The 17,347-nt window shown below is 52.6% G+C and overlaps 2 protein-coding genes across 2 annotated transcripts in view; both read right to left on the reverse strand.

The window, feature by feature from the left end:
- Positions 1-6,086, reverse strand: part of PFDN1 (prefoldin subunit 1) — a 33,552-nt gene extending 27,466 nt beyond the window's left edge. The window contains exons 1-2 of the mRNA XM_032988475.2: positions 5,975-6,086; positions 5,662-5,828 (exon numbers count right to left, since the gene is read on the reverse strand). Coding sequence (XP_032844366.2) covers positions 5,662-5,828; positions 5,975-6,067 — 260 coding nt within the window. The 5' untranslated portion in view covers positions 6,068-6,086. The remainder of the gene's footprint in view (positions 1-5,661; positions 5,829-5,974) is intronic.
- Positions 6,087-9,677: 3,591 nt separating this feature from the next.
- On the reverse strand, positions 9,678-16,810 carry HBEGF (heparin binding EGF like growth factor). Its single transcript, XM_042790095.1, has 6 exons — positions 16,699-16,810; positions 16,357-16,527; positions 13,787-13,964; positions 11,553-11,708; positions 11,350-11,442; positions 9,678-10,214 (listed from the first exon to the last, which is right to left on the reverse strand). The coding sequence occupies exons 1-5, from the start codon at positions 16,739-16,741 to the stop codon at positions 11,370-11,372; spliced, it is 621 nt and encodes a 206-aa protein (XP_042646029.1). The 5' UTR covers positions 16,742-16,810; the 3' UTR covers positions 9,678-10,214; positions 11,350-11,369.
- Between the last annotated feature and the right edge of the window lie 537 nt (positions 16,811-17,347).

A 17,347-nucleotide genomic window follows, 5' to 3' on the forward strand; every position in this document is an offset into this window, starting at 1 on the left:
GATTTCATCTTATTTACGTTTACTCAGGTAGCTCCTTCCTCTGTGTTATCTAGGTAAGAGGCAGAGAAAGTCAGGCATAAAGAAAAGAGAAACGGAACAGGGTTGAATGTTACACTCCTAGTCCCAACGGAAAAACATTCCTAAAGAGTTAAATGTCTCCAGGCAAGGGAGACAAGCATCAAGTAAAATCTGTATCACTAATCTTCTATTACAGTACTCCTGGAGGAGGTGGGGGAACTACAACCAACACCTTTATTTCAAGGAGGGCTAAGTAAAACAACTATTTTTTAAAATTAGCTATTATTTTTATCATAAGACATTTTGTTCTAATGCTAATACATTTGACAATCCCTGGCTAATCAGATACGCCCTTTCTACACCAGTTCTCTGTTTAAAGCTGATTTTTTATAAGAAATGCAGTTGTTTCCTGGAACTAGGCAGATATACATCTTGTCTGCAAGTCATGGATATCTTTTCTTCTCTGAAGTTTCAGTATTTCATGAAGAAATTATGTAGAACAGCAGGGCAGGAGAGCTATAACTGGATCAAGATATCCAGGAAATTACAAATGAGCAGCCCAGGGTAGCAGGAATAAATTCAAGAACAAAGTGGGGGAAGGGCAGGGGAAACATATTTGGGAAATCAGCAAGTTGTCAAGATGTCAAGTTGGAAAAGGAGCCTGTGCCCAAAAGAACAAGCTCCCTTTCTGATCTGGAACAGAATCCAGGAGTCCAGCTTCCCCGTATCCCACCACTGTCAGCAGTTAACCAAGAAGCCCACTGACCAGCTGTGCTTCTCTCATTCCTGATCAGCCAGGAAGAAGATGACAACCAACTGCTGTCCCCTACCTCACTGCTCAAGTCAAATGCCCCTGTACAGATTACTATTGCATTACCTCTGCGTGCATCATTTTGATTTTTGCTTTCTGTTATAGCTCTCTAAAAAGATCTTGCAAACTTTTATAGGCTCACTCACACATAACACAGTGAAGAACATTGTTCAGGTGAAGTAACAAAAGTGAGTAGTTAAAAATCGAGAAAAACCTGAAATAATAGCCAACTGTGTGATGAAAAACCGTATGGCTTATGCATGTGTCACGCCACATAGCCTTTGATTCCTCACCCACCATCTCCCAACACCCCTGTCTTGTTCAATATACAGCATAAACAGTGGCCAAGTAGCAAGCAGCTGGACACAAATTTTGTTTTCTTTTGTTCAGTGCCTGATTGTACTTAGTAGATACACCAGACATTGTGGAAAATAAAATCTTCCCTTTCTCAACAGCTAGATAGATGAGCTTTAAGTTTATAAACTACATGTTGACCAGACACTGATATCAACATGCTTGTCCCTGGGATTCATTTAAGTATTGCAGCACCTGTCAGCTTCTTAGCAGCTGGGCTTCAGCGCTGAACTCTGCACAAAGCATTACCCGAGGAGATGAGCAATAGAGAAGCCACTCGGATTTCACAGACCAGCCTATAATTAGTAACTGAACCATAAAGATTAAGCTTTGCACATCCTTCTGCGTTTTGTGAGTTTTTTGAAATGTGAGTGGGAAGCACAGTACAGCTACCATATTCTGCAGCGATCTACGCTGGTAGAATTGAACACCAATCTCATACACACACAAGAAGTAAAAAAGCAGCTACTGCAGCTGTATCAAGTGATGATTGCTGTCTTCAGGGGTTTGGGAAAGAGCTTACAATAATTTAGAATGTCTCTTTTTCAAACAAAACCAAAAATCACAGTAAAAGCAGGAATGCATTTATATCCCAGGAATAATCAAGAACATTTAGTCCTCTCTCAGGTTTCACTTGTGTATGGTTCAGCCACTAAAAATGTGAAGCACTCTTAAAAAAAAGAGGTCAAAATCATACTATTACAGCTGTCCTCAAAATACTATGCTCCCACAAAGTAATTTTATAGGGACAGCTATAATAATATACTATACTTGCAGAGAAGCTTTATGTTCAAGTTGTGCTACAGTATTTGCTTGATTTTTGCTGTCATATACTTTATTTCTGCAAGCGTTCTCCCATTTGTTGCAGAAGTAAACTGATAATAATGCAGTATCAAACCAAAACTGGCTATCTATTTTGGCATGGCATGAAAAACTGCAGTGCTCTCATCACTGTGCCTAGCATAAGTGCTGGACATTTTTTGTCTGTAAATAAGGATCTTATTCAGGTTATGGGTTAAAAGAATGTACAGGGAAAGGTCTGAAATATTCAGACAGAATTCTGAAGCTTAAACTTTCAGCATAGTTCTCAAAGCAATATGATGATATCAGTTCACAAATAGCTTAAGCAGAAGTCCAGCATAGTGGTAGTTGTCTCAGGCTACGTAACAGGCCTTTCAAAAGAATATGAAGTAACAGAATTGAAATGTATTTGGCAAGATGCCACCACTCAGATGATATCCCAGCCTCACGGATATGTACAGTACACAGCAATTCATCATCTCATACTATGTGGGCACTGACATTTCTTGTGTCAAACCAAAAATAGCTATAGCAAAAGTAAATTGAGCCCTACATGTGGCCAGTAAGGCCTCACACTACAAGATTAAAAAAAAAAAAAAAAAAGAGAGCAAGTTGAGGAACGACAAACGGACTTTCACATTTGCCAGTAGAGCAGGGAAAGCCTCTCAGAAACAAAGGAGGCTCAAAATAGGGGTTCAGAAAACAAAAACCACACAACTGTTTTTCAAGTAGTACAGAACGGAGTACCAAACTAGTCAGGCTTCCTCTCAGGATGCAGCACACAACCACAGTTCCTCAGGCCTTCAAATTCCATAAAAGCCTGGAGTATCTTATCCTACAGAAGTGTACATAATAGCCTCCTGCACATATCACAAACCACCAAAGCTAGGGGGGAAAAAAAAAAAAAAAAAAAAAAAACCACACAAAAAACCGCAACCCACAACATAGAAATTCTATCAGAAACCAGATGCTAAGTTGCAGCATAAATGGGTTAATGAAGAAAAATGGGAAAGGAAAAAAACACACAAAAACCAAACAAACAAACAAACCAACCCACCCCACAAGTTGAGCACATGAAGCACAAAACTTATCTCACAGAATTTAGCTATTCAAACAAGCTGTCAGAAGAGCACTGATAATCAGAGTTAACACTGATGCAGACCTCCACCCTTCCTGTATAACTGAAACCCACCAGAGCTCTAACATTTACATGCTAAGCTATGTAAAAGAAATCGACATCATGAATAGCCCTTTGGTGGCTGAACTCCCACATCTGTGTAAGTCAATAAAGCCAATAAATTAAAAAAATCTGCAATTCCACTTCATAGAACATGGCCTATATGTCCAGAAAAACCATCATGACCACCTCCTTTGGTCTCCAGTGGAACACAAGATGCCAGTATGCCCTTGGATTTCAACTCCTGCTCCAGGACTGCTTTATCCTGCTTTGCTAAAAGCCCAGATTTCAGCAATAAATTCTCTACTAGGGGCTGAAGTGGGCCACAGGAAGAGCCTCATGTCCTTGATGTGTGTTCTCCACCCTAGGGAGTGACACATGTCATACCAGAGCATTACTGCCAATTGGCAAGGCAGCCTTCAGCCCCACAGTGAGAACAGGCAGAGCTCACTGAAATACCACATCAAGCCAAGGCAGGAGAACCAAAAAAACCCGAAAGAGTGAATGAGTAGTATTCAGAAGAGCACTTTCTTAATCTGTATTTGCATAGCAACTAGTACAAAACCCATGAAAAGTTCAGCTTTTGAATAATGTCATAATGCAAATACTTCTCTGATGGCGCCTCTGCCATCCCTGAGGAGCGAGCACTGCCTGCCATGTCTAAGCCACCCTGTCTGGTCATGGAAAGGTAAGTGAAAGAAGATTCTCCGGAAGACGGTCACTACCGCAGCTGCTCCACACAGACAAAGTGTAAACTGTTTAGGACGCAAAGCAGGTAAGTGTCTCTTACTCCTAAAGTGGGAGGCAGAAGCAGAAAGCAGGACAATGCATTTCAGCCAGCGCTGAAACACTATCTGCAACCCACATCTGATTCAGAAGTAGGATTACTTTATGATAAAGACCAGTATAGTCACATTTTTAAGGTATCTTGAAGGAATTCTCCATATAGGAGAAATATTCTGTACTTCTGGATTTAAAAAAGCTTTAAAAAAAATTCTTGACTCCAGAATTATCTTCTACTCTTCACCTGTCTGCTCTGTGATAAAACCAAAGAGAAAAAACCCTTATGAGTCGTCTCATGAGTACTCCAAACAGGAGTGTTTGCTATGCCTACAGCCTGCCTCAGTCAAATCAGTTGCCTCCTTCGAGGGTCCAAAACCTATCTCTTATTAAGGTACCAGTCACTAGCATCCCCATACAAACCCAACATTTATTTCACCTACATGGAAAAGTTTATTTACTGGGAGCCAAAAAGGGGACTCCGTCACACTGAACACCTCCATTAGCCTGGGTACAACTTCATCTGAAAACTCACAGCAAAGGGAAAACTACACACCATTCCTGGCTTCCCAGTCCTGCCACCTCCCTACAACTCAATCTGGAGTTTGCATGGTCTGATGGATCAGGGCACTTGTAGTCTGACCTGGCTCACTGCTTGGCACTGTGATCATCCACTTTGACATAAAGAAGATGGGGTAAATACAAGGTGGGGAAGAGGTCAATACAGTCACCCCTTTTGGCAGTAGTCAGAGCAGATTCAGTGTTCTGCAAAACCACATCCCGATGTGAGCAGAGTCACCGCTGTTACCCAACTCACAAGAGACACAAGAGAGAAATCATAGCACTCTCAAATCAGAAACAGATAAATCTAGTGTGATATTTACCAAGTAAGCACGATTTGAAACCACTTTGTATGGTCTTCTATCAGAGGCTACCGAAGTCAAACAGCAGCACATTGTGGAAGTTAATCACAACACATTACTTCTGGTTTAAGGTGTTTCTTTTGACAGCCATCCAACACACGGAAGCACATCTTTATGAATGCTCTGGGACTGCCCATATGAGCTTTATATTCACTTCCAAGAGTTTAAAAAACCCAGGCAACACCAGCTAGATCCACTCCCTGGCATGATATTGCAAAGGGCATTTCTGTAGAAAATCTGTGCAAGCAAAGCGCTGAGCACATGAACTGCGCACAGCGGTTTTTCAAGGAGTCTGATGTAAGCTACATTAGAAACGACTGAAACTAGACAGCTTAGTGAGAACCTTCTCACCAATGCTGTTTGTCATTAGAATGCGGCTCTGCTAGTCTAGATTACAAACTTCCCAGAGGTGGCAGATGAGACCATCAGGGCCAGGAGCAGAGCCAGCAAGCAAAACCACACAAAGTCCTTCTTCAAGACATCGAGTATCTAACCCCAAGAGATAAAGACTCAGTAAGTCTCACTACATTCTAGGGCAGATTGCTAGAATTAAAAATGAAACACAATGAGAGCAGTGAAACAAAATAACATGATGAGTGAAAACAAGTTTGTTCTTTGTAAAAGGATGAACATCCTGCCCAGTGCAACTGCCTAGAGGCCTCTTAAACACGCAGGCTGGGGGGTCTCGCTGTGCACTGGCCCAGCCCCCCCGCAGAAGCCCGGCAGGCACAGGCAGGGAGCCCGCCTGCGGCTCTCGGCACAGCAAGGAAGCCCCCACCATCCGGGCAGGTACTCACATCCTCCCCACACCTTCGTACATGCGGGTCTCATCCACCAGCATCATGACCTCCGTGTCGGTGAGGTGGGCGTGCTTCTTCGTCTTGCTCAGCTGCTCGATCTGGATGTCGGCCAGCTTCACCTTCTGCTGCGTGTCTATCACCTTGGCCTGCAGCTCAGTGAAGGCCTGGGGGAAGGACAGCGGCGGCGGCGGTGAGGCTAAGGCTGCCCTACGGGGGCCGAACCCGCTGCCAGAGAGCAGGGGACCGGACAGACGCCCCCCACGCCACGACGCCCCCCACGCCACGACACCCATCACACAACACCCCATACCTTCTTCAGCTCCAGGTCCACGGGCGCCGCCATCTTGTCTCCGCGCAGCGCCTGCGCGCTGGGGGAGCCCCGGCACAGCGTCCTGCTGCGCATGCGCGCCCGGCTGGGGCGGAGCGCGGGGCCCCCTGGGCGGGGGGGGGGGGACACACTAACCGGGGCGGAGGGGGCAGACACGGGTGTGGGGGCGTCCACTCAGGGGTGCTGGGACCTCTGCCAGGTCTTGGGAGCCCAGCAGCCATCCCTGCTAGCCACCCCCACGCCACGAGGGCGCCCAGGGGCCCCCGGAGAGGGTCCCAGAGCCCCCAGAGAGGGAGCGCCGGGGGCAGACCAAAAAACGGTAACGGGTGCTAAAAACCGAGCCAGATCGGCGCTTCATTACTACCACTCAGCAGCCAAACGCGGCCTCGTCCTCAGAGATACTGGGGCTGGGGGTGTCAAACATCTCAGATCCAGTGACAGGGCGAGGGGAGGCTGAAATCGCAGTGTGCTTGCCAGGCAGAAGTACCGACCCAGGTGGGGGGGTGGGGGGCATCGCTGTGTCCTCTGCAGTGACAGCTTTTGGCTGCCTGCTGCCTCCAGCACCCTGCAGCCTGCCTCTGCCCACAGAATAATTGCCTTCACTCCCTCCAGCCCCAGAGCTTTCCTTGGAACTGGCCCAGACAAGCTCGGGTAAGCTGTGGGATCATGATAAGGCCATCGGATGCCTTTTGGGCGAAGGTAGCAAAAACTGAAGTGGCCAGCCTGCCTCCCTGCTGCCAGAGGCAGTCAGAGGGATCCTGCCGCAAACGTTCCCGTTAAAAAGCAGAGTGCAGGATCTGACACTCTCAGTTCTTGTTGCCACCCAGAGCACGGCTGCCGTTTTCAGTGCCTTCCCCAGCTCTTTCCAACAGCCCACCCGCCAGCCTCTTGGCATGGCTACTCACTGAGTGCGGAGCTGGAGCTGGGGGACAGTCCCCACTGCCTGCACCCCTGACAGTGAGGGCAGCCGCATCCCCGTGTGAGGTCTGATGTGCCCCCAAGTCTGCCGGCACCTGGAGTGCACCTCTCTGCAGTGGCAATAAACCCACGGGAGATGCCTCACTGACAGGCTCAAGGCTTAGTGGCTGGGTGGGGAGTTCGGCAAAGCCAGCCACCCCAGTCTGAAGGAAAATCAGCCAAATGGAGCCACACGCAGGGCTGCCACCGCCCGCTTCCAAAGGGAGGCAGTGAAGGTGGTTCAGCCACTTTTGGGGTGTCTGCTCCAGTGCACTGCTGCCCCCCTCCATCCTTCATACTGTGATGGCCAAAGGTGCTGAAGCACAGCTAACATGGTGCTGGGGCAGGCAGTGGAGAATTGGTTATTAAATTGACTAATGCAATATTTTGCAATTTTTTATTCAATCCACATCTGGGGTTTTGAAGGTCTCCTAGCTCTGACCCTTGCTCTGGAGAAGCTGCAGGGCTCTACTCTAGGCACAGTCTCTGTCCACACCAGGACTGAGTGAGCCCAGGCGAGGGGCCAGGGAACACACCGAGTGGTGGCATTTAGTGGCTGGGTACACGTTTGCCACCCATAGACAACCCAGGCACAGGCATCAAAGGTATCTGAGATGCATCACAGTATGGAGTCAAGTGTCAGAGGCTTGACACCATGGCAGTCAGGAAACGCTGCAGCTGGTGACGTGTTCGTGCTCTTGAGTCTATGCCCAGAGAGGGGTGAAAGGCTGAGCTGCTGAGCTGGGGCTGCTGGAGGCCAGCGCCTGCCTTCACCAGGACACCCGCCAGTGCTCAGCTTGGCCAGCTGCTGCAGCAGCCCGCTCCTGGCCGGGGGAACAGCCGGGTGGTGGATATTGCTTTCTTGGCACCTCATTCCTGTAGGCGTGGTTAGGCAAGCAGCCTGGTCTCCCCTCGCAGTCTGTGGGCATCCTGGGCAGGGCACAGCCCCACATGCCCCAACCAGGATTCTGGGGCACCTCCCGTTTCATGGCCACAAGCACAGCCGGACTGGGGAGCTGCCCCAGAGGCTTCATCCCTGCCTTAGCTGGAAAGAGAGCACCCATAGGACTGTCAGCCTTTCCCAGTCCAGTGGGGCAGAAGGAGCCAAGTCCTTGGATCCAGCCAGATTCCCACTCCCTACACCTGCAAACTGTGTTTCCCATCTCTTGACCTGTTATTTTACCACCTGTGGACAGCCCACCCTGCACTTCTGGCCTGCAGAGGAACGAAGTGGACCAGAACACATCCTTGCAGGGAAGGAGGAGGGCAGAGGGCAGCTAGGCTGCAGGCATAAGGTCCAGCTGTCTGTGGAAAAGGCTTCCAGAGGAGCTATTCCCAGTGCCCACCAGGGTGGCATGGAGCCCCAGTCATGCAGAGCTGCCCACCATGAAAGGCAGCAGGGCTGGAGCGGGGAGCAGCTCCGCAAAGGTGAGCAGCAGCAGCACAGAAAGGCAGGGGTGCAGCCAGGTGACCCGGAGCACCAAGTCCTCGTGCAGAGCAGCTGAAGACATGATATACTTAATAGACATTGGAAAAGGCCAGAGTTTGGAGTCTCTGATTAAAATGGCACTCCCACAGTGTTAAGGTTCAGGTTTGCAAGAAGCAGAGACAGTAACTTGTTTCCCTGCCTCTGGGACTCAGGCCACTGCAGCTGCTGGGGCTTTTACTCTCCAGACAATAACACCTGAGGGTGCCTGTTGTCACCCACCAGCCTCCCATCTGCCATAGCTGTGCACTTTAGCCCTTCCATCTTGGAAAGCACTGGAAAACCCAAATATTGCTGTGTTCCCCCTTCCCACGGCCCAGGCTTTGCCACAGCAGAACTTAAGCAGCTGCATAAGGGGGATGAACCTACACACTCACTTCCTAAGCAACTCCTTCCCCAGTGAGCATAAAGCTTATTCCATACTTTACCAGAGCTAGATTTTCACTAAATTAGGCCAAAAAGCTCTGCAGGGTACTCACTGTCTAGCACTAGTGCACTTTGTAGAAGCACGAGTGGAAAGAATTACCTTAGCAAACTCTTTTGAAAACTGAAGTTTGACATCAGCTGAAGGGAAAGGGGCTGGAGGAAAGCAGGTTTCCTGCAGGGGGGAAGCCTTTTCTCTCTGCTTCTAGGCTCTCTACTAAAGCCAGCATCTCACCCTGATCTCAGCTCCCCCTGGGGGAGAGGAAAGAAGTGATTTGGGTTATTCTTACTGCAAAGTCAGGAATTGGTCCTGAACCATTGTCTGAAATTATGCTTGCTGGAATGACCAGGAGCCTGCAGCCACGCCAGGAACTGCTGGGATCCCCTGCAAGGGAGGTGTGAGTCAACCTCTTTATTTTTTAGCCAAATGCTGACTTAAAACCAGGAATCAGTCCCACTTGGATTGATCAGTGGCCAGAGTGGCTTCAGTCATACCCGAGACAGCTTTGCGTGATGAGCAGACACCCAAACATCACATCCCCCCCAGGGCACCAGCTGGCAAAGATGCAGATCTCCAAAGATGCACAAATGGGGCTGTCCTGGCTGCAGGCTCCTGCTGGATGGATCCTACCACCAGCCCCTTGCACCACACTGCTCTGCTGCACCCCAAGGATGGCACAAGCCAATCCAGCAACTCCTCCTGCACACTCAAGATCTCTGCCACTCTTTGAAATACCCCACTAGCAAGGGCATGTTGCCACATGCAGTCTTCAGAGGTCTGACTCCTTTCCACCTCTGTCATTAAATTAACAACCCAAGTGTTTGTAACAAAGTGTTATTTATTAGAATATTACATTGCACTTAAAAAATGAGGGAGGTCTGATCCTGTCATCTTGACCTACATGAAGGATGCAGGGACAGACCTACAATAAATATAAATACTATGTACAGTTTATCTAAAATAAATATATAATTTAAAATGAAAAATATCTTGTTAAATAGCTGTTACCCTCCCACCCCTCCTGTGCCTAAGAAAGCCCCGAGCCTGGTCTCCTCATCTTTCACAGTTTGATCCTCAACATGCCCCACAGTGAACGGAGAGCTGCTCTGCCACGGGCTAGCCAGTCCCTCCCGCCTCCACACAGCCACCCGGTCAGCAAGCGGCTCTGCCGAGCCCTCTCTGTCCCGGAGATGGCTACAGAGCTCCCTGCGGTGATGCCACTGCCCAGCCAGCCCCAAAGCAGGGCCTGTCCTTCTGCTCCAGCAAGCTCCAGCAGTGCTGTGGGCTCCCCGGGACGGTGCTGGCTCTGCGGCGCTCGCCTCTTCCAGGAGGTAGAAGTGCGTTAGTGCCGACCCCTGTAAGACAGCAGCAGAAGAGCTCACAACACGGCCCTGGGCTGCTCTGCCCGCAGAGCGGTTCCTGAGTGGTGGGGGCCAAGGTGCCCATCCCACCTAGCCCAGCGGGACAGCCCTCATGGCCACCAAAGCACCAGCAGCAGCAGCCACTGTTGCCTTTTTGGGGCTGGACCTGGGAGGATGGGAGCCAGGATGCCAGGGGAGTGGTGGCTAAGTATCCCACCCCATGTCCACCATGCTTCCCTTCCAGGGACCACAGCACTTTTTCCCTGGACACATCCACTCCAATAATACCCAGGGCAGAGGGTACAGTGATGAAAGCCTTGTGCTGAATCTCCTTCCCCAAAATTCAGCTCCTATGAACAGCTAAAAAGCTTACCCCCAACACTATTACTAACAGTATAGAAATTCTTTGAAGGCATTACTTAATCCTCACAAAGAACAAAGATTTTTATTAAAAAAAAAAAAAAAAAAGAAAAGTAGCTGTAATACATATGAGCACATCTAACATCAGGGTTTGGACCAGATCAGAGGAAGCCTGCAAGCTTTCCAGCACCCAGCCACATGGCCACCTATGGGGCAGAGCACACCCCACCACCCAGCCAGAGTAACATCACAGCAGGCTGACAGCAAGATCTCCCATGCCCAGCTGCAAGGCATTATGTTGGTACAAGTAGTAAGCAGAGTGGGAGTGAAAAGGAAGGGTGGTTTGGTTTGGGTTTGTCTTTTTTTAATATATATAAATAGAGGCAATATCTAAGGAGAGGAAGTGACTCAGAGGGTCAGAGAGTGAGCAGAACAAGTAAGAAAAAAAACAGAAGCAACTTCCCCACTGTCAAATGTCCCCAAAGCATGCAATAACAGGGCAAAGCAGGGACTTAAGGTTAGATAAGAGGAGTTGATGGTGGCTGGGGGTGTCAGGGGACATGGGCTTGAGCAGGAAGGGGAGAGAAGAGGGCTAGAGCCCTGTGGGGCAGCCCAGGCTCTTGGGCCAAATCCAGTGAGCTGCTTCTCCAGGCTCAAACTGCCTTCAGTTTCTGCCTGGCTGTGGCACGGGATCCACATAGCGTGAACAAGCAGAGCCCCCAGATGCCCACCAGCCTCACCACTGCCCCATGCCTGGCCAGGCACTCACCTTGCCAGCACCCGGCATCCTCAGTGATTCACAGTGATGCCCAGTTTGATTTTCTCTTCGTTTTCTACATCGTAGACACCCCTCTTGTGACACCTGCGAAGCCAAGCAGAGATGCTCAGAGCACAGAGAAGTCCCTGCCACTTTCCCCTGCATGTAGTCTTCCCAGGGATGCAGATCCAACAGCTCTGCGCCATCCCACACACCTGAGCATCAGCAGGGCTGCTATGATGATGAGACACAGGGAAGACAGGACAACAGCAACAACAGCCAGTGCCGTGGTATGATCGTATGCACTGGGGGGGTGCTCCACAGGCAGCGAGAGGCCGTGGCATCTCTCTCCATGATATCCTGGCTGGCATCTGGGTGAGAAGAGAAGTCTTAAAGGTTGCTGGTGACCAAGCACAGAAGGTCACTGGGTTCACGGTGACCGAGGACAGAAGGTCATTGAGTCCCTCACACCCCCAAGGAAAGGAGCTGCCTCTTTGCTCAGCCTTAGACAGCATCCTGCCTGTTTCCCTTAGTCCTTCTCTGAGCTGGGAAGCCTGGTGTCACCATCACCTCCCTGGTACTGGTAAATTAAGTTTCTCCTGCTCCAAGCACAGAGTAAAGACTCTTAGGAATGTTGAGCTCCTCCCAGAAGGCACCAGGGTCTGTGCTCTTCCCAGCCATCCCCAGGCAGAGCCAGGCTGTCCAGACCACCTCTAGAAGTCGGATGTCCCATGCAAGGGAGCAGAGGGGCAGCTGGGCTAGAGCTCAGCACTTCCCTCACAGTGGGATATCTCTGCACACCCTGCCAGCCAGAGAGGTGCCACCTCCCTGCAGACTCAGGAGGTTACTCACATAACAGAAATAACGTTCCCCAGCAGAGCTGCAAGGCTGCCAACCCTCTCTGTGAGTCAAAGTGCACTGATGCAACCATGTATATATATATCTATATCTATATCTATATCCAGTGCTACTGACCCTCAAGCTTATCTCTGAGACAGGGTCTCAGCCCAGCCCTCCTGCCTGGCTTGCAACAACGCTATGTGCTAGCATCACATCCCAGCCATGGCAGCAGGGCTGGTCACAAGACAGAGGTGCAGGACCCAGCCTGGCAGCGTCCTCACTCCACCCTGCACCCCAGGGACCAGCCCAAGGAAGCGACAACCCAGGAGACCCTGTGACACAGGCTGACAGCCACAACCAAGTGACACCAGCCAACAGAAGACCTCATTATCAGAGAGGACTGGGGCAGTTGGTCGCCATTCCTAAAACCCATGATGGCTCTGAGGAGATGTCACCCAGGGATGGGCCACCAGGCTGGAGAACCCCAGCTGACCCCCAGCTCCCTCCTACTTGACTGTGTCCCAGGTACTCTCACAGCCCCAGGACTCTGGGAAGGGCGGGAAGCTGGGCAGGGGATGCCTGGTTGTCCCAGTCCCAGACAGGGGGTGCTGGCACCCCACATCATAATGGGTCACCAGTTGAAGCTGAGCCAGCAGAGATCTCCCCTTGCTGGTAGTCCCAAGCCCCCTCTGCAAGGGCCCAACTTCATGACAGCTTCCAGTCAGAGAGAAACTAAGCGGTTCAAGGAGCTATGCAGAGCCTGATCTCTGTGGATTGTAGAGCATGAGATCTTATGGGCACCATAAGCCAGGAAGCTATTATCTTCCCCAGGCTCTGGGCACAGGGCTGGGTGGCTCAGATGATTGATAGCAAAGAACAAAGCCTCTTATATGTCTGCCAGCTCAACTCCTGCCTCCATCAGCAGGGATCAAATGTGCACCCCTGGGTATTTCCCACAGGAGCAGTGCTGGATACAGGTGCCCCAGCAGCAGGCAAACACTTTCTCCTCCACTTGCCTCACCTAGTCCCTGCTCTCTGCTTGCATCTCAGGAGGGGTACACAGCTCTGTCCTTCATCAGGGCCAAGGGACAGCTTGGGCATGGCTTTGGCAGACTGTCCTCAAAGGTGCTACCTGCAATCCACTTGCTGGTGCCACAGCCGAGGCACCCCTCCTGCCCGCACTGGTGCATCCCAACAGCCACAGGAGCCCTGAACTCTCAGCCAAGGCTGGCAGCAGTGAGGGAGAGGCGGACACAGGGTTACAGAGTCAGGATGGGGTCTCACGAACCAGACATGCAGAAGACCTTGGCTGCGAGACCTTGTGCCCTGTTCACCACCCTCCAACACCCACTGCCATGGGTCTCTGCACAGCAGCTCGGGCACAGCTCACTGTGCCAGTGCAGGATTCTGGGTCTAAGTCCATGACGGATTTTGCTGGGGGATGGACACTGCTCAAGAAGCACAAGGAAGAGGCCAAGTCAGAGCAGTCCCTGCACAGACAGGGAACATGCACTAAAAATATCTCCTCCGCTCTTCCTCTGCCTGACCCAGAGAATTGAAGGAACCGTGACTAAGGCTCCCCCGGCACAGGCACACGCCAGCAACTCACATGCAGGAGGGAGCTCCCAGCTCTCGGATGTATTTGCATTCACCGTGAATACAGAAATCCTTGTACTTCCGCAGACACGGGTCTCTTTTCTTCCCCAGGCCTTTGCCTTTTCTTCTTTTATTCCCGTTCCCTTTTTTCTTGGGAGTAACCAGACCTTGAGGCTTTGACAGGAAAGCAACTGGAATATAATTTGGGAAAAAGAAAACAGTGGTCAGATCACCTCCGTGCATCAGCTGAAGAGAAGGCAAAGCAGCAAACCCCGGGTTGCTGCAGCCAACTCAGCCCTGGCACTCCCGCAGCCTTTTGTTCAGCGATCTGCCCCCGAGCAGAGGGAGGGTTTTTTTCCATTTTTTTTTTTTTTTTTTCAGCTTCTCACAAATATCATGGCCTTTCCGATTCATAAGAACAATTCTCAAGGAAAGAAAGGAATTGGGGCGGGGAGGGGTGAACAGAGCTTTATGCATCTCAATTGTTGCTATTATATGCATCAGTTTCCACTGAACACAGAAAATTGCTAATTGCCCCTTTATCTGGCTTTTATTTCCCTGATGAGTGTGGCCTTTTGTAAGACTCTATTAATAGTTCTGATGGACTCTCCTTCCTGTGGGTACAAAAATGCCTTGAGCACCCAGAGCAGGATTAAGAGAGCAAGCCTGGCTTAATTTTTGGTTTTGCAGACCCAAAGAGATGGCAAGGGCAGCGTTCTTATTAATTACAAAGGTATATTTTAATTGCAGTGCAGAGATCAGTGGCTCTTGGTGCAAAGCCAGCTCCCTTTTGGGTGGATGGGAACCGGGGCCCCTCACACTGACAAGGATCAAAACCAGCAATGTTACTGGAACACTTTCCAGACATGCCGATGTCCAAAAAATCAGCCCCCAGCATGATCTTGCAAGGTGCCAAGATGCTAGAGAGCACTCACTGTTCTGAAAGGGACTTTTCAACTCCCCCCAAACCAGTGAGCCTGGGGAAATAGGAACTAAACTCTGCCCTGCTCCGGGAGGAGGGGGTGGCCAAGTCTAACTTGGCGAGTTGTAACCTGCCTAATTCATTCTCAGCCACTTCCTGACGTAACAGGCACCTCTCTGGTCTGCGGCACACCAATCGCACACCTAGCAAAGTTATTCCGTGATTTCGACATACTTCGACACTATGCCTGGAGAAAACTGATACTCCAGGAAACTCTGGCTTGGAGAAACCCCCAGCTCCTGGTGAGGCCCAGGGCTCTGCCCCAGCCTGGCAGCAGAGGCAGCCCCGTCCCCCACAGATTGCCTCCTGGCTGCAGCTGGCGGACACACAGTGCTGCTGCCTGCCCCCAAGCCACCTCTGCTGTCACCACCTGCCCTCCCCAGGGCTCTGTCCCTCAGGGCAGCCGGAGAAGATTTAGAAGATCTTGCTGGCAGGAAAACTGGTCCAGCCCCGGTGGGCAGGGGGATGCGCTCCCCCCGTGCTCTGACACCCCAGGGTCTATGACACAGAGGAAGGTGCCTTCAACACCACAAGCAGATTTTTCTGACTGTAACTCGGCTCAAGGCATCGAGAAAGTGCTCTGAGAGGCTGCAGCCCCAATACCAAATATCCCCCGTTCCCTCAGCCTGTCCCACAGACAAGGGTCAGCCCACACCTGCCAGATGGCTTGCCCTAGAACAGGGTCCCCTCTTCAGGGGGATGAACAGAGGAACAGGCTGGAGCATCTTGCTCCCAGCAGGAGGGGTAACAGTGTTCCCTGGGGGCTGCATCCCCTTGGATTTGAGGAGGGGGTCAGCCCAGTTTTATAGGTTTTTTTGTCACAGTCTGATGGCACAGCCAGAAAATTAAAAAAAAAAAAAAAAATCACACGTATAAAAGGGAGGATGAACTGTACAGGGCAGAGCACGCTCCTCCTAGTGCCAGGTTACTGATCTCAGCATGACACACGTGCAAGGCACAGGCACAGGTCACCCTCCTCAGCCTGCGATGGGCCCCCTCTCCTACCCCCACGAGAGCCCCCGGGACACTCTCTGGTGCAGAGCCGGGGAAAGAGGAATCAAGCATGAATGCCCAGCGAGCCTAACAGAGTGGCAGTGTCCCCAACGCCCCCGCAGCAGGGGCTGCTGGCTGACTAACCCTGCCTAGGTATGAGGAGCAGCCGCGTGTAGGCAGCGGGTGAGTCACATCAACCCCCTCGCTGGTGGCCACTGCGGCCACCATCTGGAAGGTAGCACAGGCCCACCGGCCGGGGCTGCACACCTGTAGGCAGGGGCTGCCGTGGGGCCCGGGAGGGCTTTGCCTCCCCTCTGGCCAAGGAGCTGGGGGCATGGGAACTCTGGGGACCCCCGTGCTAAGGACTTCAGCGACACGGACGGCCCCTGGCACAAGGCGAGGAGCTGCCGAAGCCCAGTCGCTCCACGCCAGCGCCCCACGGGCTGGTCCCACTCACGGCTGCTGACACGGCCGCTCCGCACCCGGGGGGGGCTGCCCCGCAGCGGGGCCAGAGCTGCCGCCGGGGCACTCGTGGGGTTGAGCTGAGCCCCGCGTGGACCCCCCCCCTGCGCCCAACCGCTCCCCCCCCCCGACCCGCCCGTCCGTACCTCTGGGCAGCTCGCTGAGGCCGTCCCCCGAGGCCGTTCTGCCGCCCTCCTTCTCCGGGCTGCCGCCCACCAGCGGGGCCGTGACCGGCACCGCCGCCCCGCCGCCGCCCTTGTGCAGCACCTCGTTGTGCCGCTCGGCCCGGCCCGGCCCGGCCGCCGCCGCCGAGCACACTGCGGGGAAGGGGCACAGTTAGGCGGGGCGGGCTGACCCTGCCCGCGACACCCCACGCGTGCTTGCGACCGGGACCCTCCCCCCGGGACCGACCGGGACGCCCCACGCGCGTCTGGCAGCGGGGACGCGTTCCCCCGAGCCCGGGGACGCTCCTCGCGCGTGCCCCGTACCTGCCGCCAGCAGCGCGTGGATCAGCACCGCCCGCCCGTCCATGTCCCGCGGGCCCACGCGTCCCCGCCGCTGCCGCAGCCCCGCTCCGCCCGGCCCCACGCCGGCAGCCGCTCTCCCGTGGCGCGGCCCCGCGGCGGGTAGAAGGCGGCGGGCGGCGGGGCGGGGCTGCCCGGCCGTCCCGCCCCCCGGGAAGGGCTTCCCCGGGGGCCGCCGGGGGGGTCCCGCGGGCCGGAGGCTTTGGGGCTGGGAGGAGCCGGGGACCCCGGGACCCCTCACTTCGGGGCTGCTGGGAATGGCCGGGGGGAGGGCGGGGGTCACCCACGGCCGCGGCGGTGCTAGTCCCCGTGTCCCCCCGTCGTGGGGAGCCCGGGGGGAGCTGACGAACCCTGTTCGAAAGCTGTGGAGGGGGGGAGGTGGCTCTGGGGGAGCAGACTGGAAACTTTATTCGCTGGTCTCAGGTAGGGGAAGAAGAGCGGGGTTCATGGCGTGCACCCGTGGCACGCTGCCGTGAGGCGCCCACGGGCTGGTGGGACTAGTGCCAAAGGTGGCCTGGGAGGTTCTGAATAGAGAAAGTGCACCCCACGAGGAGAACGGCAAGCAAGAGGCAGGTCCTCACCGTTCAGAGCAAAAACCTCCTCCTGGCTTTGG

Source organism: Tyto alba, unplaced genomic scaffold (assembly GCF_018691265.1).
Source record: "Tyto alba isolate M040663 unplaced genomic scaffold, T.alba_DEE_v4.0 Super-Scaffold_17, whole genome shotgun sequence".
Taxonomy (NCBI): domain Eukaryota; kingdom Metazoa; phylum Chordata; class Aves; order Strigiformes; family Tytonidae; genus Tyto; species Tyto alba.

What these genes read in the sequence shown, in the direction of transcription:
- HBEGF (XM_042790095.1), bottom strand. Translation starts at nt 16,741, where the DNA reads ATGGACGGGCGGGCGGTGCTGATCCACGCGCTGCTGGCGGCAG. An exon ending in CCACGCGCTGCTGGCGGCAG is followed by an intron (nt 16,528 to 16,698) that starts GTACGGGGCACG and finishes CCTTCCCCGCAG; the next exon opens with TGTGCTCGGCGGCGGCGGCC. An exon ending in CTGGGAGCTCCCTCCTGCAT is followed by an intron (nt 11,709 to 13,786) that starts GTGAGTTGCTGG and finishes CTTCTCACCCAG; the next exon opens with ATGCCAGCCAGGATATCATG.